Source organism: Rhinolophus sinicus, chromosome 5, assembly GCF_057876585.1.
Source record: "Rhinolophus sinicus isolate RSI-liver-muscle chromosome 5, RSI-T2T, whole genome shotgun sequence".
NCBI classification, from domain to species: Eukaryota; Metazoa; Chordata; class Mammalia; order Chiroptera; family Rhinolophidae; genus Rhinolophus; species Rhinolophus sinicus.
In genome coordinates, this window is record NC_142505.1 from 9,382,708 (window position 1) to 9,395,168 (window position 12,461).

Sequence of the window (12,461 nt, forward strand, 5' to 3'; positions counted from 1 at the left end):
AGAGATTTCTGTTTCTCTTTTGCTGTATCACTTGAAAACGGCAGGACAGACGTTCACCAAATTTGGCAGTTATATTTGGGGTGATCTGATTTAAGTATGGGCTATAAAAATTAACATGGAATTAATGTCAGGGAAACCTGGAGGATAACCCCAAAAGATCGCTCATCATCTTACACAGAGCAACTAACACTGAAGAACAAAGAGATTTGCGAGGTAATTCTAAGGTACACTAAGAAATAGCATTATGAGAAATAAAAAAATAAGTGCCTGCTGATCACACAGGCTAAGACTGAAGCCAAATAGCAAGTGGTGGTTTCAGGCACCAATCAAATCGCAGGAGAAATAATACAAATTGCAGATAATGATTTGCAGTCAAGCTGCTTCTCAGAAGGCAGCTTCACACAGGACTCCAGGCAGAAGAGGGCAGGGATTCATTTATTAAATGGTGGTGAAAGTCTGGCACGTAATAGGCATTCAACACATATTCGTTGTTTGTTGAAAAATAAAAAATAAAACAAATGGTGATGAATGACTTCTCAGAGTAAATCACATCAGTATAATAATCACAGCTACCATTTATTAAGGGCTTATTATGTGTCAGACACATGTACTAACTCATTTAACCTGCACAACACCCCATGAGAGAAGAATTACTGTTATCTCTACGTTAAAGATGAGGAAAATGACATTCAGAGATACTAAGTGACATGTGCAGTGTCACTCAGCTGGAAAGGTTGTCCAATTCCTGGATCCAGCCTGACCTTGAGCCTCTGTGACTGTAGGCGACTCCATGCCATCTTGTGGGCCTGAGCTGCCTACAAGGGTCCCAGTACGTCTGGGCCTGGAACTCTGCCTTGAGCTTTTTCTCTGTAACGTCTCATCCGTCCAAGGAAGTTAGAATCCCCTCCTACGCCCCGCAACCACCTATCTGCCCACAGGCTTCTCTGCACCTTATCATAAAGGTAGTTTTGCTGTAAAAGCTTCATCTTCCGTGATTTGTCCGCACTCACTATTTGTCCAAAATAAGTTGGCATAAGTAAAAAATAATAATAATAATAATAATAATAATAATAATAAAGAGATAAATCAAGTTGAAGAATCACAGTTAAAGAATTATACTTCAGGCAAAGGGCCAACTCATTCCACACCGCCTCTTTCTAATAAACACAGCAGAAATGATGAAAAGCAATGTCTAGGGGAAATGACACCTGGCATAAACCAGGGAGACAAACACCTTTGGCCATCTTAAAGTAGAACACAAATCTCAGAATCTGATAGTATAAAGTTATTAACTCTTCAAGGGACAAAGAGACGAGACTTTGTAACTTGACTTCCTTTTTAGGAATACTTCTTGCTGCGAACGTCCGTCAATTCAGCATAAACTTTCAAACCAACTGTGACAAGGATACACTTTCTAAAAGAAAAACTTTACAAAGAACTGGGAGATGGCGAATATCATTTGTACAGGCCCTGACAGGTTAATATTAGCCAGTGCGAGAGCCAGTTACGGTCTAACAACCAGCTCTTTGGAGGAAAAAGCCTTGATTTGCAGTGTTTGCTGATTTCCATGGTATCAGTACTCCTGACACGTTGGATTTTAAGCTCCTAAGGTGACTGATAAACACAGAATTGGGCAGAGCTGCACAGAGGGCTCCCGGGAGCCGGACTGAGCAGGCATGAGCAGTCTCCAGCCCTCCGCTGGCAGTGCTAATATTTATTGGTTACTATTATGCACCAGGTTTGTGCCAAGTGCCTCATGGTCACCTCTTTGAATCCTTACAACAGGCCAATGGGCAGGTACTAGTTTCTCTCCACTTTACAGATGAAAGAAAACTGCATCTTAGAGCGCTTAATTAAGTGTCTCGTCAAAGGTCACACAGGAAGGAAGTGTTCAGAGGAGGTATGTGCATCCTAGCCTTTTGGTTCCGTGGTCCGTGCTCTCAGCCTCTCCCTCTTCCATCCTGCCTCTCTGTAAGCAGCTAACGAAGGTACAACGATTATTCCCACCTCATCGGACAGATGATGTGTCACGGAAGAGTACAGAGCAGGCTCTGGGGTAACTGGCAATGCGGGGAAGGGGCCTGACCCCCATCAGCCAACGAAGGGTCTTTCTCCTCCTCCCTCGTCATCCTATCAGATCCATGTCAGATGGTCCCTCTTTGGTGGAGCCTTTACCAACTCCCCCAGAGCTGTTACTCTCCAAATATTTTTTCTTACAAAAATTTTACATGCTCCTTAGAGAATATAGAAAATATCAAATACAAAGAGAGAAGTATCTTGTGGCCCCACCTCCTCCTCACTACATCTGATCCATATTTATACTGTCGGATTCACCCCCCTATACGTGATTATCTATCTATGCGTTTCACCCTCATCAGGTTGCAAACTAGTTCCTGGGGGGCATCATGTGTTACCCACATCTGTGGCTACCTTTCCCCCCACCCCACCCCATCTCCATCCTCAGCACAACATCCAACACATGGCTGCCCCCCACCCAACTAATCTAGAAGCTTTATTCTAATGTCTTCCCATTCATAAAAGGAAACACTGAGCTTTTCATGTTTGTCTCCACAGCTGTCCTCACCCTAACTATAATACAATCGGTTTTCTCCATTTGTCTTGAACACACATTATGACATGCTCGTCCTGAGTGAGCAGAAAAGGGCTGTCCCGTAGGCACCTTCCCTCACCTGCATCCCTCTCATCTTCTGGAACCGTGCGATGGTGTCGCTGATGGTGTAGACGCGCACGTGGCCCATGTGCAGCTTGCCAGAAGGGTAAGGGAACATGGAGAGCACGTAAAACTTGGGCTTGGACATCTAGGAAAGAATGGTCAAGAATGACGATGAGTATTTATTCAGCATTTACTGCGAACCCTGCACACACACTTGACTCAAGGTCATCATTTAACATTTTGAAGTTGCCTTTTTAAAAAATTGTCCCCATAATGTAAATTGACAAAAATGTCAAAACCCAAAATTCAAAGCCCTGGTTTGAGCTAAAGACCCGGTATTACATACTATATTATATTACATTATATTACAAGATCCGGTCTTATATTACAGTAAAATAAGACCGGGTCTTGTGTTAATTTTTGCTCCAAAAGATGCATTAGAGCTGATTGTTTGGCTAGGTCTTATTTTCGGGGAAAGTCGGTATGTGTTGGGGGGAGGGTTATTTTTTGCTAAGTATTTGCATGACTGATAATTGACACAGCCAACTGTAATCAGGGGAGCAGAAGAAACAAGAAATCAGATGCTTTCCAAATCTCATTTGACCCCTTGCTTTAAACTTCCTTCAGCAAAGAAGTTAAACAAACTTTTAACAGAGCCACAATCATGTGGCAAAATAGACGACTTTCTCCGTATTGCCCATCCTTTAGAAATTACCAGCGAGTGGTAAGTAAAGCTGACTGAAAGAAGAAAAGGGAAAAGGGAATAAATAAGGAGGCTGGAACTACTCTACACAAACTAGAAAATCATCTTGAAATGCTGAAGTGACAACTGCTATTGATTTATATAAATGGATGGAAAGCAGCACATTGATCACGCACTTTAATTGGAAACTGCGGATCCATAACTCTTTGGAAAACCTCAGGAGTGTGAGAGAGGACCTGAGATTCAGAAGTCAGTGAGGACTGTCTTTAAGAAGTCAAGTCACAGATAATCCTCTCAGCTTGTAAACAAGTCTCTCAAAGGAGGTGCAAGATCTCATTCTGTTACTTGGCACAGCATCAGAAATAAGCCTTCCACTCTATTCGTTTCTAGGGACATGGGAAAACAGCTGTTACAGAATTCTTTGGGACCCGTAAAAAACAAGAAAACCCTTGATATCAAGTATTTCTAGTTTTTCATTTTAACGTATTTACATTAAACCTATTTTTCTTTTATTAAAATCACATTGCTTTTAGTATAGTGATATACTTAGTTTTGATATTGTTTATTTAACAATCACTCTTGCCCCAAATATTTTCCACATCTAAGTTCTTCATTAGCATCTCCTTTTCGCATGCCTGTCCCACAAAGATTACATTTATGTAAAAGTGAGTGATTCATTACATAGTAGCTAAGCCAAACTCCAAAACTGAGTTTAAGGAAATATGTAGAAAAGTATTGCTAGCAAAAGTCTTTAATATTCATGAATATTTTCGTTTATTGCAGAAAAGGTGGTCGGCTTATTGCCTGCCCCTGCCTTTTGCGTCCTGTGTGAATTAAGTCATTTTCCTCTGTGACAATGAAATGCATTCTATCCTCTGTGGGTGGAAAGAAGACAAGGAACCATGGGAGTTAATGTTCTAAGCAGGAATCTGACTGAAAGGAAAATTTTTATAATTATATAAAAGTGTAGGAATCTCAGCCTTTAAGAGAAATTAAGATTGCAAGCAATGGGAAAAGGATGGTCTTTATAAATGGGTCCTATTATTTTTGCCAGCGTCTGATGTCAGGAGAAAGATAACGTCTGCCTCTTTATAGATCCAGCTCTGAAGAGCCTGGAGGGTGACAAAGAGGAGGGCTCAGTAGGGAGGAGCCTGGCGCCCCAGTTCTGATCTGAGCTTTGCCGCTGCCCTGAGACCTTTGGCAAATGCCTTTGCCTTTCTGGGCTCGGTCTACAATCTCTAAATCAAAGGGGAGGCAAAAGAAGGTCCGGGTGAGAGCACGAGCTCAGGAAACGTGGGATCAAGGTGTCGGGTCGGCATCCTGGCTCTGCCACACGTTAGTTGTGCATCTCAACAAACTGCCAAACCTCCCCCTGAGCCTCAGTTTTCTTACCCCCACAAAAGAGGATAATAATACCTACTCTCAGGGTTGTTTCAGGATTAAATGAGATAATAAATGGACAGATGGTGTCTAACACATAGCAAAATACTCATTAAACGGAGGTTCTTTTTATGATGATGATCTTGATGATGATGGCAAAATATTCAACTTCTAGAAACTCATTCGGGTGGGTTTCAAATGTATCTAATAGCACAGTGAGGTCCATTATAAATATTTCAACACCCACCTGCATCCATTCAAATCTCAGTTCCTAACAAAGACATACCACACATTTTTATCCTCTTATATCTTTCATTTCTATAACATTTCAGTTTATAAAATGCGTTCGGTCACATTTTCTCATTTGTTTTTCAAAACACTTCCGCGAGATAAACAAGGCGAAGGTTAAAAAGGATCAAGGAGGTTAATGACGTTGCCAAGTTCACACTGATTCCGGGGCAGAGCCAGTCACCCCCCCCCCCCCCCCCAGGCTCCAGACTCCTCATCAGGTGCTCTCTCCCCATTCCCGGATTCAAACCCTGACAGAGTGCCACTAGGGGATCACCCACAATGTCCCTAAAGCTATTTACCCAATTACTGAAACATAGTTTTTTTTTATCCATTTAATCATTAACACACACACACACGCGCTTAAGAAGAATGAGATGTTACAAAATCAAAAAATCACAACTTCAAAATGTTTGGAAGTCACTGAATTATAATCTAAACCAAAAGAAAAAAAAAGCTAATTTTACGATCCTTATTCTGAATTAAACTGCTCCCTAACGTTCGCTTCCAAGATACATTTAGTCAGATGAGTCTGATCATATTGCCAAGAAGGCTTTTCAGTTCCTAATGAGTAAAGTCAAGCTTTCATCGCATAATTATACATTGTAGTCAAACCTTCCTTTTTATCATTTCACTTGTCAGACGCTACCCCTCTCTCAGGACCAGGTTTTCTGACTAGCAGTAATTGGTAATGCATCCAAGCCTGATCCCCAGCAGGCTGGCCTCGCAGAGAAGGACCAGCCTCCCGCAGAGCGCTCCATGGAAACTGGCTCCAGCCAAGTACTTCAGCAAATCAGGTAGAGAACTGAGCTGGTGCTTATGGCCCAGAAGCCATGGGTCCACTAACTCACACAGCTGCTACTGCAAGGTTGGACTCCAGCCTCAGACCACTCTGGGGAAGGCCTGGTACCTCCCAAACCATGATGCTGAGGTAGCAGAACAGGACTGGAGGCCAAGGCCATAGCAGGGGAGGGGCAGGTACTTCTCGGACGATGCAGCTTGAAAGTTCCACCACTGAGGGGGCCCAGATATCTCTCATATCCGACCGGGCCAGATCCCTGTGTGCTGCCCCACTATGCAATGGACCACGAGGGACCCCACACTTGCTATGGCTGCTGTCTTGATGAGCTTCCCCAGGAAAAGCTGCTCCAGAATACCCGGTGTGGTGCTATCTGCAAGGACCTTATGTACCACATGGAAACTCGTAAATGCGCAACCTTTCTTTGATCTCATTTATCCTTCACAAGCATCCCAGGCCTCAGCAGGCACTACTATTATCCCTGTCCATTTGAGGTAAGAAAACTGAAGCAAAGAGAGATTCAATCATTTGGATCAAGGTCACATACTTAATAACTATTTGAACCGGGCAGTCTGACCCCCAAGTCCACACCCTTAACCCCTCTTCTCTACCCTCTCAGAATCTATCAAAATACTCACATCAGCTTCTGAAATTTTTGAGGCCTGTTCTTTTATTCGTTGATGCCACCATCTCTCAACATCTTTTCTTGTCTGCAACGTATACTCTTTCGTCCACTGTCCCGTGGCACTGTAAATGCCTCTGGTCCATCCTGGAATCACCCTCATTCCCCAACTGAGGACACCTGGCCCACCATTTAGCTGTCTTTTCTGAAGCGAGGCATAGAAACCCAATCTCTGCCAAGCAGAAGCCATTCTTCAGAAAACCGGAAAGACCCTGAAAAAGAGGGCAGAAAGCACAGTGGTGAGCTGCCTGGAACCCTCTCCTGAGCGTGTCCTTCCAGTCACCATAGCCCAGTGTTCCCTACTTGTTCACATGCTTTCCTCTTGTTCTTTTGATGATTTCTTTCCCTGAAAAGAATATTTCAGAAGTTCAGTTGAGCTAAGCACAATCTTTTTAATGGAAAATATAAAGGTGCTCAGTGACCCCAAACCCCAAAGATACAAAAACCCCAGAGGAACAAATGGAGACCACTGCCTGGGTCAGCTCCTGCCACAACCTCACAGACAGCGTCGGGGGAACAGAGCCCCCTCCCTCCCTTCCCTTTAGACCAGCCCAGGGCCTGTCCAGCAGGCTTCACTCCCTAGAGTCCAGGCTTCAAAAAGCTCCAAGCATATCTTGGCTTGGCCTTAGGCTCAAATACCAGAAGGGATCTGAACACAGGTCTCCCAGTAGGACCAGAGACTCTGAGCGATTACTAACATTTTTCATATATATTATGAATTAAATATACTCAGTAGGCTGAACCGGGAAATAATCATTATTTAGAAGACTGCTTATTCATTCAGTTCTCCATTCGTTTACCAAATATTACTGAGTGCCACTAGGTCCACACAGTTCAAGGCACTGGGGATACAGCAGTGAACAAAAACAAAGGCCCTTCTTTCACGGCACTTACGTACTAGTAGAGAAAAACAGGTAAAAAGCAAACAAATAAACATATACATGTAACATTGGTGAGTTATAGTTTTTAGAAATATAACCCATAGGTTGGGACCTGCCAGGATATCCAGCTGTGATTCAAAATTCAATTTGAATATTTCATTGGTTTCCTCCAAAGGTGAATTCCAGAAATGATCCCCTGGGAGAGGTTTCATACTGCATCACTATTAAAAAGGTGGAAGTGACAGGTCATCAAATATTAAGATTTATGAATAAATGGTCAAAACTCTGCCGTGTTTTCATAATAGATCTATCAAAACCAAGATAGAAATATAGGAAGAGCCTGGCTCTCTAAGCTGATGTTAGTTCTTCCATTCTCTCAAAATGTTTTCCGTATCTACTAGGGTTTGGCTTGTTTCACAAAGGTACTGGGTCACAAATGCTAAGAAGAGGGTTCATTACAAGCTTATGTAAGTGAACTTCACACTCACATAAAATGGCATCACAGAGATGGCATTTTACAAGTTTACATGTTGGTCTGCCATACCAATTCTTGACGTACCAGTTCTCACTGTATTTAACACCTCTTGCTTCTTTGGGGGTGGAATCAGAAACAGACAAAAAACAAAAAACAAAACAAAACAAAAAACTCCCTATACATTGGGCTTGGCTATTTTAAAGTAAGTAGATATGACTATAGATATAAGGGTGAACTATATAAAACCAATTGAATTATCAGCAATTCCATACGACCAACCTAATGTAGAGAGACTTTGTACAATTAAGGCTATTGCATTTATTTTTAGGAATTGAGTTTCTACATAATTTGACCTACAAGGGTCATGGATTTTATGGTTCTCTTACTGCCTGCCAGTGTTTCTCTATCTTTACAAGTCAAAGAATGCCAGTTTAGCAAAGGGCACGCAGAAAGATGCCTGCTGTTTCTCTCCTAGACTACATTCCCTAAGAACACATAAGTAGAGTGTTTTGAACTATCCTCTCAAATATAAACAATGGGAAACAACAAAATGATAAAAATACAAACTGACCTGAACTGCAGTCTTGCAAATTTTTGGTTTCAATGCTGGTATTTCATTTGCCATTATGACAAATGAAATACCAGAGTGCACACAGGTCACCAATATGAGCAATACGAGGGTCATTCTTTCACTTAAAATTCTAATCCTGTTTCTATAACTTATTTACTATACTATGCACCAAATTATAAACAATTTATAACTACATTCCATGTCTACACAACAAGAACAAGCTTTCTAAAAATGTTTGCACAATACCTGGCTCTCTAAGAATGTTTCCTTTACACAAACCAATGATATAGACTATAGAATCCTGAAATAGATCTGGGTATTTTAAAGAACTTAAAGTTCATGAAGAAAAAAGAACAAGTAGATTAGAAAGTGATAGATTATTCAGTGAATGGGGGTAAAATTCAAATTAGAGCTCCACCTCAAACCATAAACCATAGTAAATCCCATATAAAGAATTTTTTTTAATACCATAAAACAAGGCAAAAATATAGATGAGTACTTAATAATTCTTTACAAGGTGCAGGATGTTTTGTCCTGAGAATAAAAGCAATGGAAGAATTCAGAAAGGAAAATATTAATAATCTCTCTCTAAATGTAAAACATCTGTATATCAAAAACACCATGAACAAAATTAGAAAGCAAACATTAAGCCGAGAGAAAACTGCCAAAACTGCAACAACAAAAGATTATCCTACTCTACAAAGAGTTCACATATCAGAAGAGAAACATTAAAAACTTAATTTTTAAAACGAGCAAAGGAAAAAAAGAGGAAATACAAATGGCTAATAAATATATGAAAAAGATCAACTTACAACTAATCAAAAAATGCAAATTAAAACAATATTTTGCTTATAAGATTGGTAAAAACCTGTTAAAAGAAATGTACATTATTATACACTGCTGGTGGGAATGTAAACTGATTCCCCTCTCTGGGTTGCAATCTACATAGTGTCAAGACCCTTTAAGAAAAGTTCACACTCTTTGTATTAGAGGGTTCCCAAGACTCAGTGGGACTCAGTATATAGTGTATTCAGGGCTATTATTTATCACAGGACTTCCTGGAGCTCGCTTCAGTTCCTGTCCTTTACTTCCCAGGCCCCATGTTGGCCACTCCGCAACCAAAGCCCTGATAGGTACTGCCTATTCCTGATAACAAGGAGCAGCCATTTTATTAGAGGACTATGCCCATCGGATACATGTGGAAGGTGTGGCACATGTCTTGTGTTTAGGATCAATTTGGCCCTTTTCTCTCACAGCTGTCTTCTCCAGTTCCTTTCCCAGATGTTTGGAATGTTATCTTCTTCCACCATATTAGCTGATCCTTCCAAAGCATCAATCCCCACCACCCAACTTTTCTTTAGAGTCAGCCCTGACCTCAACCTCATTTGGGGCTTAAGATTAAGTTTTTTGAGAATGGTGGAGGTTGTGGCATGTTATCACTGATGGAGGGGCCTCACTGGACCCAAATTGACAACCATATACGGACAGAGAAACCTAGAAGCCAGGCGAAGAAACAGAACATATGGAGAATTCTGCACGTGAAGTCATTTGGATACGCCCAAAAGAAAGTGTATGAGAATGTACCTGGGAAAAAGCAATCTTAAAGAAACAAAGTTTTGTGACCAAAAAACAACAACAAAAAAAAAAAACGTACCTTGGCTTTTGCAACTACTAAAATTCCCTGTCTGATCTCAGACAAATTATTTCCTGCCTGGACCCTCAGCTTCTCCTTAAGATGAGGGGGTCAACCCAAATGGTCTCTGAGGCTCTTCGAGCACTTAAATGCTGTGGCAATGACCTGTGGGCCACAGAGATGCACTAGATGGCCTGTAACAGAGTCCAAACCCCTCGCCCAGGGAGCAAAGATCCGCGGATCAAGTGGGGTAGGGTAAGAGTGCGGAAGAGGAACTTGGGTACAAACCTATGTGTGCACGTGTGTTTTTTCTGGAAAGGGGCCCAGAGCTATCAACGGGGTGTACGGCTCAAAGAGTCTAAAGACGCGGATCTAAGAGACTTCCAGTTCGGAAATTGCACGGCTCCGAAACCACCTAACCCAGTCCCCACCTTCCCTTCCTGTTCCCAGCAAGTTTTAACTTCCCGATCCGGGGGAGAGGAGACTGGGCCTCGTCTCTCGTCCCGCGGAGCCCCGGTCAGGGGGTAACTTGCAGAGCTCTGGCCTGCGGCTCCTTACGCCTCGGTTCCTACCTTAGGCGAACACTACACAATCAGTCACCATGGGCGCCGCCATGTTGGCAGAACAACAACTTTATCGATAGCGACCGCCACGGACACAGATAGGCGGAGGCGGAGCCCCGGGAAGCGCAGCGAAGCCGAGTCGCCGACTCCCGGCAGCCCGTGGGGCGGGGCGGTCTGCGCGGCGGGTCCGGGCTCCGCCCCCCGATCCCAGAGACCGCCCCTTTCCCCACGCCCTGCCCTTTGGCCCCGCCCTCTACCCCGCGTCTGGCGTCGAGAAGACTGTAGACACCTCGAGGTGTCAAATTCATACAATTAACGATGTGTGAGAGCCATCAGTTTAGCGACCTCAAAATAAACTAGGCGGCAGGTGGTGTAAAGAGCGCTGGGGGAGTCCTGAGGTCAGAGTTCGAATCCCAGAGTAGCTACAGCCCCCCACTGGCCTTGGGCAGGTCTCTCAACCTATTGCTACTTAACGGTTAAGCATCTTCTTACAACATTTTGTGTTCCACCATTTCGTGATCTAGCCCCGGGAGGGGAATTAATTACTTGGCCAAGATTGGAGGTAAAGTGTGTTTTCCTCACCTAATACGTGGGCTGGAAATCAGGAAAGCATGATGCCTGACCACCCGCTTTCCTAGAGGAGTTTGTTTCCCATCCTGTAACACCCCCCCCACCCTTGCCCTGCAAGTGTTTCTTGCTATTTAATAAATAAATGAATTGCTAAGGACCAATGATGTTAACATATAATTTTCAAAAAAGGTAAAACCTATTTAAAGGAAATTTTGAAGAACACATACCTATATGGGCAAGAACATATACATATGTGGGCAAGCAGGGATACTGAAACGAATTTGCTAATTGTGCAAAAGTGATTGAAAAGAAAAAGTAATGTTTAGAATCTTTTCCTACAGGGCTGAAATCCATTGTACCAATATTATACAAAATTCATCCCATTGCTATCCATATTCCATATCTTAATTTCTACTCTTACAGAACTGAATAAAAGACAAAGGCACACACCCCTAGAGCACCAGGTAATACCAGACCATCACTCCACCCAAGGGACACACAGTAATTTCTTTCACCAATTTCCAAATTGTTAACAAAGTTTCCCGACATTTCAAAATCCAAATGTTTTGTTATTCAAAGGGCAGTCTCCAGACCAGCATCAGTCTTACCTGGGAACTTGCTAGAAATGTAGAATTTCAGGCCCCACCCCAAACCTGCTGATTCCAACTGCATTTTAACATCTCCTGAGGATTCTTAGGGACACTGAAATTTGAGACGCACTATCTTAGAACGTGAGAGTTAGAAAGGATCTTGAGAACACTCTAGTCCAGCCCACTCATTGTACAGATGAATAAACAGGAGGCCCAGAGGAGCTGACTGTCTAGCTCAAGGTCATAGCAAGTTAGTAAAAGGTTTGGTATCAAAATGGGGTCTCTAGCCTGCTAGAATGGTACCCATCCCAAATTGCAGAATGGAAGATCCTTAGGAACTTAGACAACTTCCAGTCCAATCCTTTTACTTCAAAGGTAAGGATGCCGAGGCCCAGAGATTGAATACAACTTGCTGAGGTCACACAGCTAGTTAATGGCAGAATCAGGATTCCACTTCAGGTTTCCTAATCTCTCTACCACTAAAGCGGATGCTTAATTTAAACTTATACCATGGAAGCATTGACTCTCACAGTAACTGGCCACACTTCAAGTAATTTAACCTTCAGGAATGTCATGCTACAACCATATATAAGTAGAATGCCCTTTCTCTAATTTACCCAAAATACTAAATTCTAAGTTAGCCCCTATTCTT

General features: G+C 42.5%; 1 protein-coding gene across 2 annotated transcripts in view; it reads right to left on the reverse strand.

The window, feature by feature from the left end:
• LARS2 (leucyl-tRNA synthetase 2, mitochondrial) overlaps nt 1-10,796 on the reverse strand; it is a 120,313-nt gene extending 109,517 nt beyond the window's left edge. The window contains exons 1-3 of one of the 2 annotated variants that reach the window (XM_019724060.3): nt 10,659-10,796; nt 6,483-6,738; nt 2,691-2,819 (exon numbers count right to left, since the gene is read on the reverse strand). In XM_019724060.3, the coding sequence (XP_019579619.3) occupies nt 2,691-2,819; nt 6,483-6,716 (363 nt within the window). In that variant the 5' untranslated portion in view covers nt 6,717-6,738; nt 10,659-10,796. Of the gene's footprint in view, nt 1-2,690; nt 2,820-6,482; nt 6,739-10,517; nt 10,628-10,658 lie in introns of those variants that run through there. The other variant, XM_074312510.2, reaches the window with a different exon arrangement.
• Nucleotides 10,797-12,461: the final 1,665 nt, after the last annotated feature.